The 22,621-nt window shown below is 40.8% G+C and overlaps 1 protein-coding gene across 1 annotated transcript in view; it reads left to right on the top strand.

The window, feature by feature from the left end:
* The window catches only part of LOC126284527 (probable serine/threonine-protein kinase samkC), a 73,853-nt gene that overhangs the window by 30,780 nt on the left and 20,452 nt on the right, over positions 1-22,621 (top strand). Inside the window, exon 4 of the mRNA XM_049983521.1 lies at positions 11,476-11,694. Within this exon, the coding sequence (XP_049839478.1) occupies positions 11,476-11,694 (219 nt within the window). The remainder of the gene's footprint in view (positions 1-11,475; positions 11,695-22,621) is intronic.

The raw sequence follows: 22,621 nt of genomic DNA, 5'->3' as shown, positions 1-22,621 counted from the left end.
TGGGAATTAACAACTGCAAACATCCCTTCTGTTTGTCGATACTGTATCACTTACTTGAAATTTTTCTGTATCAGAATTTTCTATTGGTTCCAACATATCTACTTGCAATACTTGGAAGGATCATTTTCTCGTATTATGTAATATAATAATACAACTAATTTCATTTTGCTATTGACAGTCAAACCAACTCCTGTACTCTCTGCAAGTATCAGTATATTTTGCCAACAGATGTCAGCATTGTAAATTTTTGAAAAACTGGCACATTGTCACATATATTAAAAAATAAGTGAATTTTACAGCCCTTATTTGATGTCATCATGTTAGAGGCAAATCTTAAACTCCTGAAGACACAGATTTATTTGTCAGAACTGGTTAAGTGCAGTAAAACATTTCAGTTGTGCAGCTGACACATTAAATAAGGTTTAAGAATAATGGAAATGGCAGGATTTAACAGTAAACAAGAATGCAACCTACATCTTTTTGAACCTGCTCACTGTATTCATCTTTTGGTCTACTTCTCCATTTACCCCCCTCCCCCCCTCCCAACACCCAGCATTAAATTAGTGACCCCAGAATGTGTCCTATCAACAGATCCCTTCTTTTGGTTAAGTTATGCCACAAATTTATTTTTTCCCTTGTTCTTTTCAGTAACTTCTTATTGCTTACGTGATCTATGTATGTAACCTCAAGCATCACATTTCAAAAGCTCCTATTCTCTTTTTCTCCAAACTGTCAATCGTCCACTTCTTATTCCCATGTAAGGTTATAAAGCAGACAAATAACTTCAGAGACGACTTCCTAATGCTTAAATCTATATTTAATGTAGCAGATTTCTCTTCTTCAGAAATGCTTTTTGTGCCATTTCCAGGCTATTTTATCCACCATCAGTTATTTTGCTACCCAAATAGCAGAGCTTATCTTCTGCTTTTAGTGTCATATTTTCTAATCTGACATCCTCAGAATCACATGATTAGATATGATTATATTCCATCATCCTCGTTTTGCTACTGTTAATACGCATCTCCTCATTCAGTTTTCCATTCTTCTTAAATAATTCATGTTAGTATTGTGCAACCATGACTTATTAAATTGATAGTTCAGTAATATTCACATCTATCAGCACTTGCTTACTTTGGAATTGGAATTATTATATTCTTTTTGAGGTGTGAGGGTATTTTGCCATCTCATACACCTTGCATTGTCTTAGGTCTTCCAGTGCTCTGTCCAATTTTTGTCCATTGGACAGCCCCTCTTTATACTACTTCCACCTTTCATCTTTCCCTTCTTTGCTTAGTACTGGTTTTCCACCTGAGATCGTGATCTTCATAAAGCTGCTTTTCTTTCCTTGAATTGCCTCTTTAATCTTCCTATAACCAGTATCTATTTTTCCCCTAGTTATGTTTGCTTAATCTATATTCTTACATTTGTCCTCTAGCAAGTCCTGCTCAACCATTTTACACTTCCAGTCAACTTAATTTGTTAGATATTTGTATTTACTTTTTCCTGATTCATTTGCTGCATTTTTGTATTTTCTTCTTTTCATCAATTAAAATCAATATGTTCTGTAATATCCAAGAATTTGTACTGGGTCTAGTCTTTTTAGCTATTTGATCTTCTGCTGTCTTCACTGTTTCATCTGTCAAATCTACTGTATTTCTTTCCTTGTTTCAATCAGTCATTGCCTAATGTTGTCTCTGAAACTGTCAGCAACACTTTTGACAATAAACCAGCTCGTTGTAGTGACAATTAGTTTCCTTTTGTAGTGTGTAGATCCTGTTATCAATATGTCTGTCTTAGGTGTGGTATACATACTTTCATGTGTAATTGGGCCAGCCCTGGTAATTGTAACTTGATAAGCTGTTATGTCGTGTGGCCTTCTTTCTTTCAAATTTGCATGGTCCTGTGGGGGGGGGTTCCATTTCTGTAGGTCATTGGGGATAGACCAGAGACAAGTGAAAATATAGATGGAGCCATTGTGAATGAGGAGGGGTTATTGGGGGAGGGTTCAGATGGTGACCAACATAAATCCTCATCTCGTCATCATGACACTTGCAATTGAATGGCCTTACATAGATTGTCGCTAGGGATGGAACTGAGTGGTAGATTGCAAATTTTTCATCTTCTGGAGGAAGATCAACTGCACTACTTATGCTTGCTGTGTTGTTGACTGTCATCATGCTTTACACGCTATTTTTGATAAGCAGTGCTATGTCTCACGAAGAAACGCCCTGAATCAAATGCTAGAAAAGTCTAAAAACAGTAACTGGACTGTGTCACTTGAGGAATTGGGAATATTTTATTAAAGATATCATACAGCGTGAGTCAGGAGAAAAGGTATGTGCTTTGAGAGGTGTTAGTATTGGTGATTCTGAACAAAAAACTTCGAATGAACATATGTCCTTTTCTTAACTGTATCTGACATAGAGCTGTTTGAAAATCATGGGTGTCAGTCTTATTGGAGTATGGTATCTTGATTTCCTTCAAAATGTGCTCCCATAGTACTAGGAGTATATTACTTTGGAAATACAATGTCGTATGTACTTTCAGCATAACGGGGCTCCTGCACATTCTGTACAGCCAGCGACACAGTACCTCACTGAAACATATCCAGGGTATTGGATTGGTCACCATGAAGTCGTTTCTTGGCCACCTAGGTCACCCAGTCTAACACCGTTAGATTACTGATTGTGAAGTTGACTTAAATCTCAAGTGTGCAAGTGCATGGTAGACACAAAGGAGGAGTTTCTCACTCATATTTTACATGCAAATGCTCAAGCAAATGACCGTATGAATGAGCTCAGATCAGCAACACAGCAACTGTCTGTAAGAGCTGCAGAATGCTTTGCAGTTGATGATGGACAGTTCGAACATATTTTGTGAGGAAATGTACAGAATCAAACAGTTCCTACGGGACTAAACACTTCGTGGTGAGTTTGTGCTTGGCGACCATGGGGCTCCAGCCTTTGGAGCACCTCTTCCCTTTCCGTGTCGCATGTCTATCTTCCTGTTATTCTTTTTCCTCTCCCTTAGGGAACATGTCCGTGAGTATGTTCTGAAGTTTTAGTAGCCTGACGTCAGAACAGTCCCTCCACTATTTTTTCTTTCTTTATTTCTTCATTCTCCATCTCATATCCTCTGCTTCAGCGTTTGAGGTTCCTCTTTGTTTTTTCTTCCTCCCTATGGGCTCCTGAAGCCCACATGTCTGCACACAACAGTTGACTGGGTGACAGGTAATTCCCAATCCTGGGTCTACAAGTAGGGTTCCCACAAACCCCATGGGAGAGGTGATTGCCTGAGTCGTTACTTTCCTAAATTGCCAGTTGGTCCCTCTGTCAGGAGTTCGGGAGTCATGACCTGAGGTGTGAACAAGGGGGGGGGGGGGAGGGGGGGGGGAGAGGAGGGCAGTTGGGAGGTGAGCTTCATTGGAGATGCTGGTAATCATGGAGGATTTTCTTGCAGTGAGCTAATCACAATCTCAGTCAACATCTACTAAACGTAAACAAAGTGGGGCTAAAGAATCTCACAGCTGCACCTCAGTTGCTTGTCGTGCCACATACTGAAGAAGGCCAGTCCATTGCTACATTTAATTTGTTTATTATTCAGAAACGTATTGATGCAGTTGCAGGCCTTGTGAAACCCTGCTCTTGTTTACCTAATGTCACTTTGCATTTGGGTATGAGTTGTGATTTTCAATACCAACAATTGCTTGCAGCTTCGCTCCACAACAGCTATCATGTTCATGTCAAATACCATCCAATGCTGAATTCTTCACGTGGTGTTGTTTACACTAGGCTGCTTGATGGCCTGTCTGAGGGAGAACTTCAGTCTTTCATCTCTGATCAGAGTATCACTGCCATCCATCGGGTAATGAAAAAGGTTAATGCAACCTTAGTGCCTACACACATTCTTTTTCTCACTTTTGATGGAGTAGTGTTTCCATCAAAGGTTAAGACATCACAGTCCAGACATATCTTCTAAACCCAATGCACTGCTACCAGAGTCACTGTTGCAACCACAGTTGAATGTCCAGTCAAAACACAGCCAAATTTGTTACTTCTGGTAGGAATGCTCATGAGGGCGATTGCCCACTTCCTTCTCCATGCTGTATCAATTGGAATGGGGACCGTGCGGCCTGTTCCCAAGAATGTCCCTTGTATCTCAATGAGTGGACCATCCACGAGGTCCGGGGAAAGGAAAAAGTGCCTTACCCAGTCACTTGCGAGTTGTTGGCTAGTTGAAAGACCTGCAGTTTGCCATCTGGTACTTAAAGTACCATTCCACAAAGGAGATGGCCACGCAGACTTGCAATCTCAAATTCAGCCCCATGGCTGTAGAATCGCCCAGTATCATGGTAGCATGCCCATCTCCTCCTCTTCCAGCTGTGCAACAAGCCACCAAATCTTCGCTTCTGGCAGTGAATACTCCCGCGAAGACCTTTTATGTCTCTCCATCCAGCACACATCATCTGACAGCTGCAAGGACTCTAAGAAATCAAAGAAAGGCAAACAATCTTCTCATTCGCCAACTCGGAGATCCTCTTCAGTGGTGTTGGTGTGTGATACCCTCACCCAGCAGACCTGCATTTCACTAGTGTGCACTACCAACTGTTTTTTTGCCCTGGAATCCTCAGGCAGGCCCAATGAGAATGAGGACAGCCCTAGATGTCATGGAACAAGATCCTCCAGACTCTGTGCCCTGTAACAGTGAGTCTTTGAAGGCTGGCACTAGAAGCCGCCGGGGTGATAACCCTTCATTTTTTTCCCTCCTCCCCTTTCCCTATTGTGACTCTTGTCCGGAGGAACATATATGCCATTAGGTCCAACAAGATGGTGGTATGATTGCTCTTTGAATTGCAGCATCCACTTTTTCTGCCTTCAGGAAACAAAATTGTGTCCTCGCAATTGCTTTGATCTCTCGCATTTCTTTCCAGTTCACTTTAACCCACATCGTTCCACCACCTCACCTCCCCACACTCATTCACTTCCCCCCTCATTATCTCCCCTCCCCCCCCCACTGCACTCCCCCCTTCCCCTCCCCCCAGTTGCACTCCCCCCCTTCCCCTCCCCCCCCAGATGCACTCACTCCCTTCCCCTCCCCCCCCCAGATGCACTCACTCCCTTCCCCTCCCCCCCCCACACCTCCTTCCTCCCCACACTCCCCACACTCCCCCTCCTGCCCCCCCCCCCCACCTGCGGACCCTCCTCTTCTGATATAGTGGCTCGATTCTTGCAATTTACTAACCACTGCACACTGGGGATTTCATGCTCACTATTCTGCAATTGACCATCTTGTCGCTTAGTCAACCCATGTCATGAATGATTTTCTGCGGAAATACCACACTGTGGTCATGTTTTTTGATTTGGAGGAAGCCCACGACACCTGCTGTAGGACTGTTATTCTCTTTACTCTACACACGTGAGACTTCAGAGGTCGCCTGTCCCATTTCCTTCAGAAATTTGTAAAGGACCGAGTTTTGAAGCTACGTGTGGATTCTGCCTTATTGGACACCTTCATTCAGGAAAATGGGACACCTCAAGGTTCCATTCTGAGCATTGTCCTCTTTGCTAGAGCCATTAACCCTATTACGGCCTTCTCCCACTGGGCATCTCAGACTTCCTTTTCTTTCATAATTTCACGATCTGTTGCAGTTCTCTAAGGACTTGTCTCCTTGAGCAGTGTCTTTGGCAATGTATCAATCATCTTTACTCATGGAGCATCGACAGTGACTTTTGCTTTTCCACTGATAAAACCATTTGTATGAATTTCTAGTGGTGCAATGGGTTTCTTCCACCGCCTTTACATCTTGGGCCTATTGTTCTTCTGTTTGCTAAAACTTGAAATCCCTGGGGCTCACACGTGATAGAAAACTTTTTCTTGACCATCCCATGTGTCATTCCTGGCTGCCCGCTGTATCTGGTCCCTCAATATCCTACGTCTCCTAAGTGGTATTTCCTGGAAAGTGGATCAGACAACCATCCTCTGTTTGAACCAATCCCGTGTCCGTTCAAGGACAGGTGTTTCGTTTATGCATCTGCCCGTCTGTCTGTCTTATGCCTTCTAAATCATGGAATCCATGTGGCCACTGGTGCTTTTTACACTAGCCCTGTTGGTGGTCTCTATGCAGAAGCTGCTGAACTACTGCTGTCTTACTGCTGCGACTTTCTCCTCTCCAGATATGCATGCTGTTTGTCTAGCATGCCTGGCCATCCATCCTACGAACCCTCCTTTGATGACTCCTATGACCGCCAGTATGGGGTGCATCTCTGTTCTGTGTTATTTCCCGGAGTTTGCTTTTGGCTGTTGCCCCAGCAACTTAACTTCATGCTACGTGCAATTTTTCCAATGGGTATGAACCCTTCACCACTCTGACTTCATGCAGTGGCCCATGCTCACCTTGGACTTCATTCGCTTCCTAAGGAAATTACTCCAGATTCAGTCTATTGCTTTAAGTTTCTTGACCTTTGCACAGAACTTAGTGATAGTGCCTTAGTGTACACTCATGGTTCTCAGACTGACTGTGGTATCAGATGTGCTGTGTCATTGGCACTGAAGATTTTTGGTGTTGCTTTCTGGAACACCGCTAAGTATTTATAGCAGAGTTCTTTGCTATGTATTAGACCATGCAGTACGTCCAGTGAGACAGGCTTTTTAACAGTGTCATATAGTCCAATTCTATCTGTGTCCTTCAGAGCCTCTGTGTGCTGTTCACAGTCGATCCATTAGTGCTCACCCTGGAGGGGCCAATGTGATGTTTGTGTGCGTTCCTGGTCTGACAGGAAATGAGGCAGCTGACGCTGCTGCCAAGCCTGCTGTCCTCCTGCCCCGACCCGCTAGTTCTTCCGTTCCTTCCAATGATCTCCATGTTGCTGTCTGTAAGTAGGTAGTGTTACTTTGGCATCACCGCTGGCCTTTCTTTCATGGGAACTATCTCTGGGGAATGAAACCTCTCGCAGTGAAGAGTTCATTTTAGCTAGGTTGTGTATTGGGCACCGTCGTTTTAGCCATCACTATTTGTTAAGTGGTGATCCCCCACCATTCTGTGCTCATTGTCTTCAACCTTGATGGTTTGACATTTCATGACCAAATGCCCTTTTTTAACCACTTAAGCTTTACTATATGTTTGCCATCTGAGTTATCAGCCATTTTAACAAACAGCACGTGGGCTGTCAAGTGTGTATTACTTTTTATTCATCATAGCAATATGACGAAGGACATTTAATCTGTAGTTTGTGACCTCTGTTGTCTCAGCGGTGTATTTTGTGGACCTTTCTCTTTTCTCCTTGTTCTTCACTCTCTATCCTTTCATTGATTGGGCTTAATGCATAGTTGCTTTTAACTCCTTATTCATATTAGTGTTCTAAGGTTCTGACATGGGCGCATATGACCTTAGTTGTTTTTGTGGCCTAAAACAAAACAAAACAATACACACAACTGAAACAAACATTAGATCACAATGTTTCATTTACTATCACTTACATATGTCCTGCTCCCTATTGTTTCCACCGGTTTCCTCGGAAACTATTAAGAACATGATGTATGTCCATATGATGTATTTAATGCTTTCCTATCCCTCAGAAAAAGAGATGTGTTTGGAGCGAAGCAACCACTCGCTGAGTATGTGACTCCACATCTCGTGGAACCAACAAAATCAAGGAAGAAATGTGACAACAGACAACTTCTTCATGTCTCTTCATCTTGCTAAGTAGCTCAAAGAAAAGAAAATTTCATCAGTTAGTATAATGAACAAGATCCACTTTGAAATGCCGGATGAGATAAAGAAGTAAAATGTTGAAATAATGTGTCACCATCCTGCACCAGACTGGCAACCCTGAATGTTCCTTGACTGTATACAAAGGCAAGAAGAATGGAAATGCCATATGTCTGTGTACACTGCATTCTGAAGTAACCATAATTAAAGAAGGAATCTGAAACCATGACATTGTGCAGTGCAACAGACTGTTGGGTGGATGTGGTTGATCAAATGACTCATAAATATACTGCAAAGGTTGCATATAGGATACGGTCGATGCATGTCTTCCACAACATCTTGGAGATGTTGGCAATAATTGCCTGGATCATATTCAAAATAGTAATAAACAAGAAAGTTGAAAGAATACTTCATACTTCAGCAGGGGAATGAACTCAAGAGAGTGAAAGAGCAGGAAGAACAACAAACAGGACGAGAGGATACAGTTCCAAAATCGTCTAGAAATCAGGAGAAGTGTAGCCTCTGCAAAGGCAATACCAGCAACAACTATGTGAAGTCCCACAAAGCTACACTACTGGCCATTAAAGTTGCTACACCAAGAAGAAATGCAAATGATAAACAGGTATTCATTGGACAAATATATTATACTAGAACTGACATGTGATAACATTTTCACGCAATTTGGGTGCATAGATCCTGAGAAATCAGTACCCAGAACAACTACCTGTGGCCATAATAATGGCCTTGATACGCCTGGGCATTGAGTCAAACAGAGCTTGGCTGGTGTGTACAGATACAGCTGCCCATGCAGCTTCAACGCGATACCACAGTTCATCATGAGTAGTGACTGGTGTATTGTGAAGAGCCAGTTGCTCGGCCACCATTGACCAGATGTTTCAATTGGTGAGAGATCTGGAGAATGTGCTGGCCAGGCAGCAGTTGAACATTTTCTGTATCCAGAAAGGCCCGTAAAGGACCGGCAATATGCGGTCGTGCATTATCCTGCTGAAATGTAGGGTTTTGCAGGGATCGAATGAAGGGTAGAGCCACGAATCGTAATACATCTGAAATGTAATGCCCACTGTTCAAAGTGCCGTCAATGCGAACAAGAGGTGACAGAGACGTCTAACCAATGGCACCCCATTACCATCGCGCCAGGTGATACGCCAGTATGGCGATGACGAATACATGCTTCCAATGTGCGTTCACCACAATGTCGCCAAACACGGATGCGACCAGGCCAGTTTGTACAGGCACTGAAAAGGGTATTAGCATATTTGTATAACACCTGCTTCCCACCAGAGATGTGTGACTCTGACACCATCTCTTCTCCCTCCATTATCTTCATTTTTCCACTTCTCGCACAACTCCAACAAACATTATAACTGCTCCCTCCCACCCAGTGCCCCCCTCCCCCAATCCCTGTTTTTGTGTGTACATTTCTCCTAGTTTTGTTTGTTTTTTGTTGTGTATAAAGAATAGAACAAATACTCACTGAGAGGAATTTCTTCAAGCAGTGAGCTCCAGAAGGAATTGGTACTTCAAGTAATGAAAACAAATCTGTAGTTGAGTTGACATAAGTCCGCAACAGACACTGCATTCCTACCTAAGCCAATAACGTAACAAAAATATTGTAAACGTCTCTATGACAACACCTCAGTCTTGTCTCAGCTCTGTATACAGCTACTGTTTGCACATAGCCATTACTGCTCCACAGTTGAAAGCTGGCAACAATGCTGTGACGTGTCAGAGAACTTCTTATGCCATCTTGACTATAGGAAGCCATTGCCTAAAGATTTGTTTACAACTAAGTTGAAGAATGGTGAAATGAAACAAAACATGTAAAGATGATGTGTCAGCAACGAAAACGAAGTTTGAAGTGGAAGTTTGAGGAGGATGAGTATTGTGTCCACGTGGCACATAGCATTATTTGGGATATGCACAGCACATAAATGACTTATTTATGGAAAAGCTAATTCAAATGTATGAACAGTGCTTGTATTAATGTTGCGAAGCAAAGCTGGGAGTTTAAGGTATACTAGCACAACAATGAAATGATGGAGGAAGTCTGCTGCTAATGGGAGTGTCAGATAAACTTTGGTTGTGCAGTTGTATGTCTCAGAAGAGAGTATTGATTTCTTTACCTCTTTTGTTGCTGAACTTGCTGAATGTGATATGTTAAAAGTTACTGTAACAGCTACTCAAAAGAAAGTTGTAGGTAGGTTAAGAAAGAAGTGTTTTCTGCAACAAAGACCATCTGAAGCTGATGCTGTCTGTTAATGTCGTATTCTGACATATTTATTGTGTTAAAAATGATGACCCTTGAGGTGTTTCTTCAGAGTAGGAAACAAATGGTAGTCCAAAGGGGCCAGGTCAGCTGAGTAGGAAGAATGGTCAAACAATTTGGAACACAGACATCCAGATTGACAATCAGAATTAAGAACATGTGCAAAGGTGTGATGTCCTTCAGCGAATCAGAGAATGTGGCATAATAACCTCCTTTATAACTATAACCCTGAGACAGGGATTCTGCCAACAGAATGCTATGTTTGTACAAGAAAACAGATGCCATAACTTCTTTAGTCGATTGCTTGGTGCAGTTCCTTTGACCATAAATATGCAACAGATTTTATCCTTAGTGTGTAACTTCTTTACAGCATAAAAATCAATCAAAACAATAGGATGTTTCAACTCGTGCATTTTCGTGTTCACTGCTCAAATGTTTTTGGCAACCACTTCACTTAGAACATTGTTGTGTCGAGGACACTGATAGTATTGAAACCATTGTGCTCCCTAGGTACATCCAATACCTTAGTTATTTCTTTGGCAGATAGTCATTGCTTTTCAAGAATCTGCGTATGGAAAGCGTGAATTGTAGCCAGGTCTGCAGATGTTGTGGACCACCTATTGCAGGGTTCATCTTCAAGAGTGAAATGTCCAGTTTTGAAATGATACCTTCATGTTTTGACAGTGCTATAGGATGGATACTTCTCTGTTAACAGTTGACACACTCCAGTGTTAACATTTTGTGCAGACTTTCCCTGCAAAACCAAAAGCATCATGATGGCCTGTAACTATAGGTATGAACCTTCTTGGGTCTCAGCCATCTCATAGTCTACCTGAAATTAAAAATAGTTATTAGAATAGGAAGTGTGTAATGCATTTTAAGATATCAAGCTTTCATTTGTCAATCCTAATTGTAAGGAGCCAAAGCCAAGACCTTTTCAGTCTCACCTTGTATGTATTCCTGTTGCAAGAACGAAATTGGAAAATATTGCTAACAGAGACCATACTGGAGTTAGGAGTGTGGTGGCGTTTTGTGTATGTAACTGCGTTTCAAGATAACCATTCAGAAACGACATGTGTTTAAGAGCTGATTAAGTATGTTAAAAGTGTGTAGATAAGAATTTTTTCAAAACATTGTTCTGAATTTTGTGATTAATCTCAAACCCATTATTCAAACATTATTATTTCAGCATAATACGATACCAGAGAAAAGCAGTGGCAAAATGGTAGTTTATTTATTAAAATATATTAACAAATGAGTAATGAATAGCACTTATATGAATATCGCTAAAATTTTTCACTTTCTACCTGCAATATGATTGCTACAGTGAGTTTTAAAAGTAATTTATAATAGCTGAGACTGTGAGCAGCAGGATGTTGTTAGAAACAATTGCTAGTCCTTCTTAACTTGATGAGAAAGAAAATGGTATAAAAATAGTGTCACAAAATGCTGTATGTTTACTGGAGTCTTTATTTTGTAGCCGCCCACCAAAGAAGCACATTACAGAAGAAAAGATGGCTGCACATATGAGTCAACTGAGCATCAGTGGGGACTACAGCCCACCACCAATATCTGAAGAAAAGCCAACAACCAGCACTGCTGCTGAAGATATGACCCTAGGCAGACGATTAATCTTGTCTGATGAGCTGCGTGCATTGCAGAATGAGCCTATATTACCCCAGTCTCTTGTGTCTAAATTGTGAGTATCAACATGATTCTTGTTTGTATTACATCAAGACATTTTATTGTTTTTTCAATGAGATAAAGTGTTAATATGTAGAATGCTTCATACTGCATTTTTGTCTCTCTGTGCAATCTACATCATTATTTGAGTATGGAAGGAGCAGGTACTGAATTGGTAAGAGCTGAATTGAGTGCATGGTTTTGTGTGTGTGTATGTGTATGTGTGTGTGTGTGTGTGTGTGTGTGTGAGAGAGAGAGAGAGAGAGAGAGAGAGAGATTTTTTTTTTTTTTTTTTTTTGGGGGGGGGGGGGGGGGGGGTTAGGTTACAAATTTGACTAGTCACAAAGAAATGTAATCATTCTTGCAAATGATATATTAAGATGGACTTAAAAAGTAATGCTTGCAAAATAACATGTGGAAAAGTCATTGATTATAAAAAAAATTACAATTCATTGCTGATTTTTCATAATTAGAGATTTCTTCTTGCACAATAAAAGGCTGGTGTTATCTGGACATTTGGAAATGAGTTTCTTCTTCTAAAACTGATAGGATTAGAATGACAAGTACGCTCTGAAGGTTTGGGGAAACAGATAATGGGAAGAACAAATCAGATGGTTGGTAACAAAATGTGCAAAACATTGGGGAAATGAAATGATGGAGAAGCTTTTCATACATTTTCTGAACTTCTTTTATGTCACTTGATGTAAATGAAAAGAAACTAAATGGTGGGTAGGGTGTTGGGACTCTCTGAATCTAAAAGTTTGTAGATTTTTAAAAACTTCTTTACTATATGTTCTCTTACGTGTATATGCTATTATTGTAAGTTTAGTGGTTTATGCTATTAAAATGTACACTCCTGGAAATTGAAATAAGAACACCGTGAATTCATTGTCCCAGGAAGGGGAAACTTTATTGACACATTCCTGGGGTCAGATACATCACATGATCACACTGACAGAACCACAGGCACATAGACACAGGCAACAGAGCATGCACAATGTCGGCACTAGTACAGTGTATATCCACCTTTCGCAGCAATGCAGGCTGCTATTCTCCCATGGAGACGATCGTAGAGATGCTGGATGTAGTCCTGTGGAACGGCTTGCCATGCCATTTCCACCTGGCGCCTCAGTTGGACCAGAGTTCGTGCTGGACGTGCAGACCGCGTGAGACGACGCTTCATCCAGTCCCAAACATGCTCAATGGGGGACAGATCCAGAGATCTTGCTGGCCAGGGTAGTTGACTTACACCTTCTAGAGCACGTTGGGTGGCACGGGATACATGCGGACATGCATTGTCCTGTTGGAACAGCAAGTTCCCTTGCCGGTCTAGGAATGGTAGAACGATGGGTTCGATGACGGTTTGGATATACCGTGCACTATCCAGTGTCCCCTCGACGACCACCAGAGGTGTATGGCCAGTGTAGGAGATTGCTCCCCACACCATGATGCCTGGTGTTGGCCCTGTGTGCCTCGGTCGTATGCAGTCCTGATTGTGGCGCTCACCTGCACGGCGCCAAACACGCATACGACCATCATTGGCACCAAGGCAGAAGCGACTCTCATCGCTGAAGACGACACGTCTCCATTCGTCCCTCCATTCGCGCCTGTCGCGACACCACTGGAGGCGGGCTGCACGATGTTGGGGTGTGAGCGGAAGACGGCCTAACGGTGTGCGGGACCGTAGCCCAGCTTCATGGAGACGGTTGCGAATGGTCCTCGCCGATGCCCCAGGAGCAACAGTGTCCCTAATTTGCTGGGAAGTGGCGGTGCGGTCCCCTACGGCACTGCGTAGGATCCTACGGTCTTGGCGTGCATCCGTGCGTCGCTGCGGTCGGGTCCCAGGTCGACGGGCACGTGCACCTTCTGCCGACGACTGTCGACAACATCGATGTACTGTGGAGACCTCACGCCCCACGTGTTGAGCAATTCGGCGGTACGTCCACCCGGCCTCCCGCATGCCCACTATATGCCCTCGCTCAAAGTCCGTCAACAGCACATACGGTTCACGTCCACGCTGTCGCGGCATGCTACCAGTGTTAAAGACTGCGATGGAGCTCCGTATGCCACGGCAAACTGGCTGCCACTGACGGCGGCGGTGCACAAATGCTGCGCAGCTAGCGCCATTCGACGGCCAACACCGTGGTTCCTGGTGTGTCCGCTGTGCCGTGCGTGTGATCATTGCTTGTACAGCCCTCTCGCAGTGTCCGGAGCAAGTATGGTGGGTCTGACATACCGGTGTCAATGTCTTCTTTTTTCCATTTCCAGGAGTGTAATTTTAATTTCCATACACTTTCTACTATGACATATTCTGTCACACCAGTACACCTCCAATTCCTTAAAGAATCTAACTCCCATGCATAAAACAGCTTCAGACATCTAATTACTTAACAAATGAGTAATATGATAAATATTTTATGTCAGGCATGTGAGAAAAAGTTTAGAAAAGGTTTGAGATAGAAGTTAAAGCGTGTTGCAACTCACTAGGTGCTCTCGTTATGAAATGCTGGTTGAATGTAGGCTGGGCAATTTGTGCTTCATTTTAAGCAAAAGCTAGTTTTCCACACAGCTCAGTGTTTATGACGTAATATCTTCTAAACTGTGTTTCACACAGGGATATAATTTTGCAGGTATGTTCAGTGGTGTACACTGAGGTGGCAGAGTCATGGGATACCTCTTAATAGCGTGTCTGACCTTTTGCCCAGCTTTGTGTGGCAACTCGACATGGATTCAGCAAGTCGTTGGAAATCCCCTGCAAAAATATTGAGCCATGCTGGCTCTATAGCTGTCCATAATTGCAAAAGTGTTGCCGGTGCGGGATTTTATGCACAAATGACCTCAATCATGTCCGAAGAATGTTTGGTGGGATCGGGTGAACTGTGTGGCCAAACCATGAACAATCATGGCCCATAAAAAAAATCCATCAATCTCTGGAAACGTGGAGTCTATGAATGCCTGCAAATGGTCCCCAAATAGCTGAACATAACCATTTAATGATTGATTCACTTGGACCAAAGGAATGCCATGTAAATGCAGCCCACACCATTATGGAGCCATGACCAGCTTGCACTGTGCCTTGTTGACAACTGAAGTCTATGACTTCATGGGGTCTGTGCCACACTCAAACCCACCATCAGCTCTTACCGTCTGAAATTGGGACTCGTCTGACAAGGCCATGGTCTTCCAGTCATCTAGGTCCAACAGATACAGTCACAAGCCCAGAAGAGACGCTGCAGGCAATGTCGCTCTGTTAGCAAAGGCAAGTGCATCGGTTGTATGCTGCCATATCCCATTAATGACAAATTTTACTGCACTGTCCTAGCAGATATGTTTGTCATGCACCCCAATTAATTTCTGCAGTTATTTCACGCAGTGTTGCTTGTCTTTTAACACTGACAGCTCGACACAAGCACAGCTGGTTTAGGCATTATGTGAAAGCTGTTGGCCACTATATTGCCCATGGTGAGAGGTAACGCCTGACATTTTGTATTCTTGGTACACTCTTGACATTGTGGATCTTGGGATACTGAATTCCCTAACAATTTTCGAAATGGTGTGTCCTGTGCATCTAGCTCCACTACTATCGTGCAATGTCAGTGTATGTGGATACTGTCTGCAAACTACATTGTAAATTAGAGTTACTAGTAATGAAGAAGTGATTTAGACCATCATGCCTGATGCTGATGTTTGCATGAACAGTGAAAATATAGTAAACAATAAACTTTTTCCCTTTCATCATTTGCGTGGGGTGTCAGTGAGATTTTTTTTGAAGGCTTGAAATTATATGTAAAGCTGGTTGCAAGGTTCTGAGTACTCACCTTCTCAAATAGTGGATGAATACAGTCCGGGTATTTGCACAGTGTCAGTTGAAGAAAAATGCAGAGATTTTAGCTGCAATACTTGTCTTGTATTAAACTTGTAACATGGTTTTATATCTCCGCCAGTCAATAGATAATGACGCCATTAAAATTTTTTGGATTCAGTCAATAATCATTCAGTATATTGAAAATAAAATCCCACAAAATATAGATACAGGTGTATATGTAAATAATGCTACAGGTGTAGGGTGTATAAAACATATTCTTGTTGTAACAGTGAAGTATCTTTTTGTGTGTTTTCTATCATTTTTTGGTTATATTCCTCCCATTTTAAATAAATTTTTTCTTCTTACATATGGATCTGGTGATAACTGCCACTGTTGTGGAAATTTTCTTTGCTGTGGGAGTATTGAGCCAACAGCCTTGCCACAATGGTAACACCGGTTCCCATCAAATCACTGAAGTTAAGCACTGTTGGGCTGGTCTTTCTCTTGGATGGGTGACCATCTGGTCTGCCGAGTGCTGTTGGCAAGTGGGGTACACTCAGCCGTTGTGAGGCAAACTGAGGAGCTACTTGATTGAGAAGTTGCAGCTCTTGTCTCTTAAACTGACATATGGCCGGGAGAGTTGTGTGCTGACCAGATGCCCCTCCGTATCCGCATCCAGTGACGCCTGTGGTCTGAGGATGACACGGCGACTGGTTGGTACCATTGTGCCTTCCAATTCCTGTTCGGAAAGAAGTTATTTTAGTTTATGTGAGTATTGAGCCAAGCCAGGTAATGGTTACTGTATGTGATACTATTTTCTTTGCTTGATCAGCTGGATTTATCTTCCCTAGTGTTTGCCCTCTGTGTTGCCATATATTGCTTGAAGTGGGCAGTAATTTACTTGTATACTGTCATTCATATATGGGTAAAAGTGAATTAGTTGTCTGTCTGGAATTGGTGTCTTCCACAACATTTTCAGCTATTTCATTTTGGAAGTAGTGTATTTTTTGCTACAGAGATGTGAATTATCCTTTCTTGTTTGAGAGTAGGTAACAAAAATTTAAATCTTGTACCTTTTTAACCGTATTGGCTTTTTCTGCAGATTTTAGGAGAGACATAGTAAAGATATTGTCTGTAACACATGTCCTGTCAGCCATCAGTGATACAGTAAAATACAGCTGGGAGAAGAGAGAGCCAATTATGTTGCTGCAGAATCTGTTACGAAGAATAATTGGTTGCCCTAATCTAAAAGAACCCACTACAAATTGTGGAGTTGGAATACAGCAGAAAGGGTTAGAATGTGATACTGTGCCTCCCTGTCCCAGCCCCTCACAATTTTGGTTGTGCTGACAGTTATCTGTATTATAGCCTAAGGTGTGGATTAAATTGGAAGATAACACATTTCATTAAGAGTTGGCAAAGCCAGTGAATGAGAATGCAAAATGGAGGATGTGGTAATAGATTGATTTGTAGCTTTGTTCAAGATTTATGTTAGTTGTTGACAACATTGTTTCAAAATAAGAAAAGTCATTATGATAACATGCATACCCTGCTTTGTAATTGGCTCGGTCATTTAGAATTCTTGTATGAATAAGTTGTAGCCAAAATTCACTCAGTATTTAGTACTTTTCTTTATAAGTAGTTGAAACTGTAAGATAAATTCAGAAACAATCTATTATGTAATAAACAAATCTCATACAAATATTTAGTGCAAATTATTTACATATATTTTACTCCAGCCATTAAGAATGCAAGGCAATGGGGTACTAAGTAAACTCTTACTACAGAAACATCTTTAATTTTGTGAATAATATTGCAGAAAACCTTAATTAATTACAATAACAGAAATTTTGGGATAAAAACAAAGAATAAAAATGAAGGAAAAGCTAGCAATTGCTCATAGCTGATAGAATTTGTAGTGCATAGGAACATGCAACAACACACTGACAGTACTAGTTTTTCAGTTTGTGCTCTGGTCTTATAGTTTTAACCAACCAACATGTTTGCAGTTGGGTTTCTGTGTGCTGCAAATCAGCAGCTACCAGCATATAATTGGCTTTTCACATTTTAGTTTGCTAATCTTAGTGACATGATACTTACAACACCACAGCCTCTAAATTGAAGCACATAGTTATTCATAAATTTTATAAACCAATCTCCAGTTGATGAAAATTATTTATATAGTGCTGTTTGTTTATACACTACATTTATTTACGTGATTAAGTGTTCAGATTTACCTCTCCTAATGATTTTGCACCCTTTCTTTCCACTTGAAGGTAATGTCAACAGTTTTCCAATGAAATAATGCACATAAGCAGCTTCATGGTGTGTCTGCATCAGTTCAATGCACCCAATGATAGTGAAGTGAATTTTGCAAAGCTTAGGGTGAAATCTTAAAAATTGGAGGTGGTTGTCCCCATTTATTGCCTGGCAATACATATTGGTCGACATTTATCTGTCTTTCTTCACTGACAGAAAGTAATGTGAACATCTGTGCTACCATTCTTTGTATTGTATGCTGAATGTTTACTCTGTCTGTCTGTCTTAGGATCCCATGTACTGTGACAATATTCCGATATATGTTATGGAAGTGATTTTTCAGAAGAAAAACATTCATAGTTCAGCATCACTTTTCCATTACTCTGGTACTGAAACAAATCTTTTGTTATTTTCGCAACAGCTCAATGCTTGTGATTTTTCTTTTGGTCTCATTGTTTCTCTCATATATTTGCGTGACAGGAATGATTATAATTGTGACATATTACCTTCTACATCTACATCTACAGCTTCTAGGGAGAAGCTACAACACTTTTGCATTGTGTGAAATACATTTGTCATGGTTTTTATGTTGACAGTTTTGAACAACCTTAATTGTACTGGACATTTGCAGTTTACTTCAAATAAATTCCATTTTGTTTTTTATCTTGATTATATTCACAGCTTCTCCTCAGAAATGATTTAGGCATTCTACATGGATTCTATTTCAACACCACTGTGCTTCATGGGCATTTTCCTCGTCCCAGAGAACTAGCTCATCCATCAAAAATTAGACACTTGCTGCTTAGTGTGCAATCTGAACCACAGAACAGTTCGTAATTTTTGTCACACAAATTAGAGTGAGTTCTTTTCTTAATTTAGTTTGCACACAACACTATTACTTACCTCACAATGACACAAATTTCATAGATGTTAATGGCTTAGATGAGTGAGGTAATCAGTGAAGATCATATTGGCTAACTGGTTACACATACGGAACTGAGACTAATAATGAAAGTCTACTTTCAGGTTCTCTGTTGCAAATTTCTTTATTTACAGGGAAGGGTTTCAACTGGCAAAACTGATCTTCAGGCTGTATATGCAAATTAGAAAATATGCTGTAATTCTTGAGCCAGTTTCTATTGACTTCAAGCCATGCCACATGTGTGTTGATCTGTGCTTTACATACAGCCTAACGACAGAGTAATGTGAATGAATGAGGGTGTGGTAAAGCTAATGGGGTGATATTTCATTGCTCTTAATCTTCGTATAAATAGTTAGATGAGACAGTTCTCAAATCAGGAGGTCTTCGAGGGTAGGATCGACTTTTTGAAGCCACCTTAGCCTTGGTGTTGGTTAGGGCTTCAGGTGTGACACCCTGCAGCCATTAACCCTAATGGGACCTTGTTTGCAAGTAATTGACAAAAAATCTCGTGATTGACTAGAATCTTTAAAATTACACCTGATTTTCAACCTATGCCATAACCTAGCTGTTATTAACTGTTATGCGGAAGATTGTGTGTCCTTAATGGTCAAGAGTGTTGGTTACCTTGAGTCTGGACATGGTGAATTGATCGTCAGTAATGCTGCTAAGGTGACAAAAATGCTGTCACCAACATGCCACTGAGTTTGGACAAGGTCATGTAATAGGGCTACGAGAAGCTGGACGTTCCTTCTGTGATATTGCAGAAAGACTCGGAAGGAATGTAGCCAATGTACGATTGCTTGAAGAGGTTGTCATGAGAATGTACAGTTGCAACGGCCAGGATTTGTACGGCCACATGGCACTACCAAGAGGGAAGACCATCGTGTTCGGTGTACGGCTCTGTTGCGTTATACTGCATCTGCAGCAGCAATTTGAACAGCAGTGGGAACACAGTGAACTGTTACAAATCTGTTACCTCAAGAGCAGCTTCAAGCCATCGCTTTTTACCTTCAACTGGTGTCAAGCGAGAGTTCATTGGCGAGCAGGGTGGAGGCCAGTTGTGTTTCTTGATGAAAGCTGGTCCTGCTTTGGTACCAATGATGGTCATGTGTTGGTTAGGAGGAGGCCAGTTGAGGATTTGCACTCAAGCTGCATGTTACAAACAGCAGAACTACATCTGGAATTCTGGTTTAGGGTGTGATTTTGTATGACAGCAGGAGCAGCTCATGCATCCTGACTGCAAATTTGTATTTTAGTGTAGTGCTGCCATTCATGAGCAGCATTCCAGGGGGTGTTTTCCAGCAGGATAATGCTTGTCCACGTACTGCTGTTGTAACTGAACATGTGTACAAATCCTTGACATGTTGACTTGGACTGTTCATCATGAGATTTATCTCCAATCAAGCACATATTGGGCATCATAGGATGACAGCTCCAGCATCATCCACAAAGAGTATTAACTGTCCCTTTATTGATGGACTGAATGCAACAGGCATGGGACTCCATCTGCAAAATTGATAATCGCTTAAATATATTTACCTAGATGGATGTATTCCTGAAATTTCATTTCTGTACATTAATAATTGTTTTGGTGTTGCAATTTCTTTGTTTCCTCCCATCAGTGTATTTTATTTGCTCTCATTTTTTCTTCCATTTATTCTTTTTTGCTTTGAGTTTCTGTACATGTAATTTTAATTATTTTTAAGTATTTATTTCAGTTTAGTTTGTTTCTATCATTTTATATTTTCATACATGTTATCCCAATCGTTATTTCTATTGCACAATTTACTTGAATTTTCTTTTATTTATAAGCCTTGTTGTTATTTTAATTTACGTTACAAACAGAACTAGACAGGGTTAGGACGTTAATGGTACTTCCCCACCTTCCTCCACTGCCCACCATTTATCTTCTGTAAATGTTTTGTTCCAGTCCAACTTCTTTTATCTTAAACTCGTCTTTATTAGGTCAGTCCATCTTGACCTAGGTCTCCCTCATGTTCTCAGACTTGGCCTCTATCATTTCTGTTGGTATTCTTCCATCTCCTATTCTCTTTTCATGACGAAACCATTTTAATCCATTCTTCTCAATTCTCTCATTGAGTTCTTCTTCTCCAATTTCATTATGAACATCTTCATTTTCATTCTGTCTCTGTTCATTTTTCCTAACATACTTTTTATGAATTTCATTTCACTGACTTGAATTGTTCTCTCCTCTCTTATTGTCACTGTCCAAGTGTATGATTCTTATGTCAGTAGAGTGAAAAACCTTGATAAAATGCACTGCTTTATTGTACCTCTTTGCTAACTTCTGCCACCTTTTCTTCATTTTCTATTATCATAGTTCCTAGATATTAAAAGTTATACACAATTTGTGTAGTCTAACCTTTAATGTTAATCTTTCCCATAGCTTCTTGTCTCCCCTGGTTACAACCAGAGTTTTTTTCCCCACATTGCATTTCATTCCATATCTCTCAGTTTTTTTCCATTTAAGGTGTCTTGTTAGTTCTTGTATCTTTTTACTGTTGGTTCCCCACACCACAATATCATTAGCAAACTAGCAATACCTTCACCTCCCTTCCCATGTGACCTTTTTTTCTCTTACACAATTCCATCCATCACCATCATATGTAATAATGATTGCACCCACTTACTTGTTTCTACCCTGTAACATTTCTAAACGAATCAGTTCTACCAACTTGGGTGTGGATGCAGCTGAAACTTTTGTCATACATTGCTTGAAGGATTTCAATTTGTTTTTGCATTCTTTTCCTCTCTTTATAAATCTGTGTTTTGTTTAAATCTTCATCTGCTTTATTATACCCATAATAAATATTGTAAAACTGCTGTTGGCAACAATTTTTTGTCAAAGTAGGTATGATGGGAGTTGGGTTGATCTTGACCACTCCAGTGGGATCTATATCATTGGTTATTTGCCATTAACCATTACAAATCAGTTCTTTTTTGTTTGTCTGTTGACTACCTTCTCTCTGTTTTTCTCTTACATTTATTCTTTGCAAGTGTGGCATTTAAAATGTGTGAAAACACAAATCCATCAGCCAACAAAAGTCATGATAAATGAAAGGAGAAATTTGGTGAAGAACTGAGAACTTATACAAGTGCCTTACACTATGAGCTATCTATTTAGAAGAAGATTTGTCTTATTTCTCAAAACTCTCTTGGTTTTATAAATGTAGATGCTGTAATTATGGGCAAACAGATCACACTAGAAATGATTTGACTCTTGGAGAATGTTACTGTTCACAATGAGAACCTTATTTTACATGGCAAAAGTGATGATATATGCCTATGCATACTGCTACATATTGAATTGCAGATTTTTTAAAATTCCTTACAAGAAATATGTTCATTGCAGTGTACTCTCAATGATGAAAATGTATTCCAATTTTGAAGCACCTCCATTGAATTACATTCTGTTACCATACAAACCAAAAGCAGCTGCCCATACCAAAGCCATTCTTTGTTATTCTAGGAAAAGTCTCTAAGGAAATGGTTTCTCCCTTTGCTGGAGAAGAGAATATTTGAAGAAATTGAGAGACAATGTCAAGAAAGGCAGAATAAAAATCAACAAACTATGTCTGATAGTTTTTGAGATGACTGGCAGTCCAGCGAGAGTGGCTGGAGACAGCGGTCATGTGTGCACGAGGTCGGCCTGCTTGTGTGAATATGTGGGTGTTTTCCTATCTTTTCTGAAGACGGCTTTGGCCGAAAGCTTGGTGTAATGGTCTTTCCGTTGTGCCTGTCTACAACTCAATGTATCATCTTAATGTGTGTCATCTTTATGGCGAGTAGCAATCTCTCCTTTCATGATTTTTGATGTTTAATAATTTGTGTGACAATAAAAAAAAGTACATCTTGCTGTAACAAAAAGTAAATTTTTGTGACCATTGCAAAGCCAGCACAAATAGATTGTTGCCTTTTGTCTTTAAAGCAAAAGAT

This window comes from Schistocerca gregaria, chromosome 8 (assembly GCF_023897955.1).
Source record: "Schistocerca gregaria isolate iqSchGreg1 chromosome 8, iqSchGreg1.2, whole genome shotgun sequence".
Classification (NCBI taxonomy): Eukaryota; Metazoa; Arthropoda; class Insecta; order Orthoptera; family Acrididae; genus Schistocerca; species Schistocerca gregaria.
This window is presented reverse-complemented; position numbering and strand designations above follow the sequence as displayed.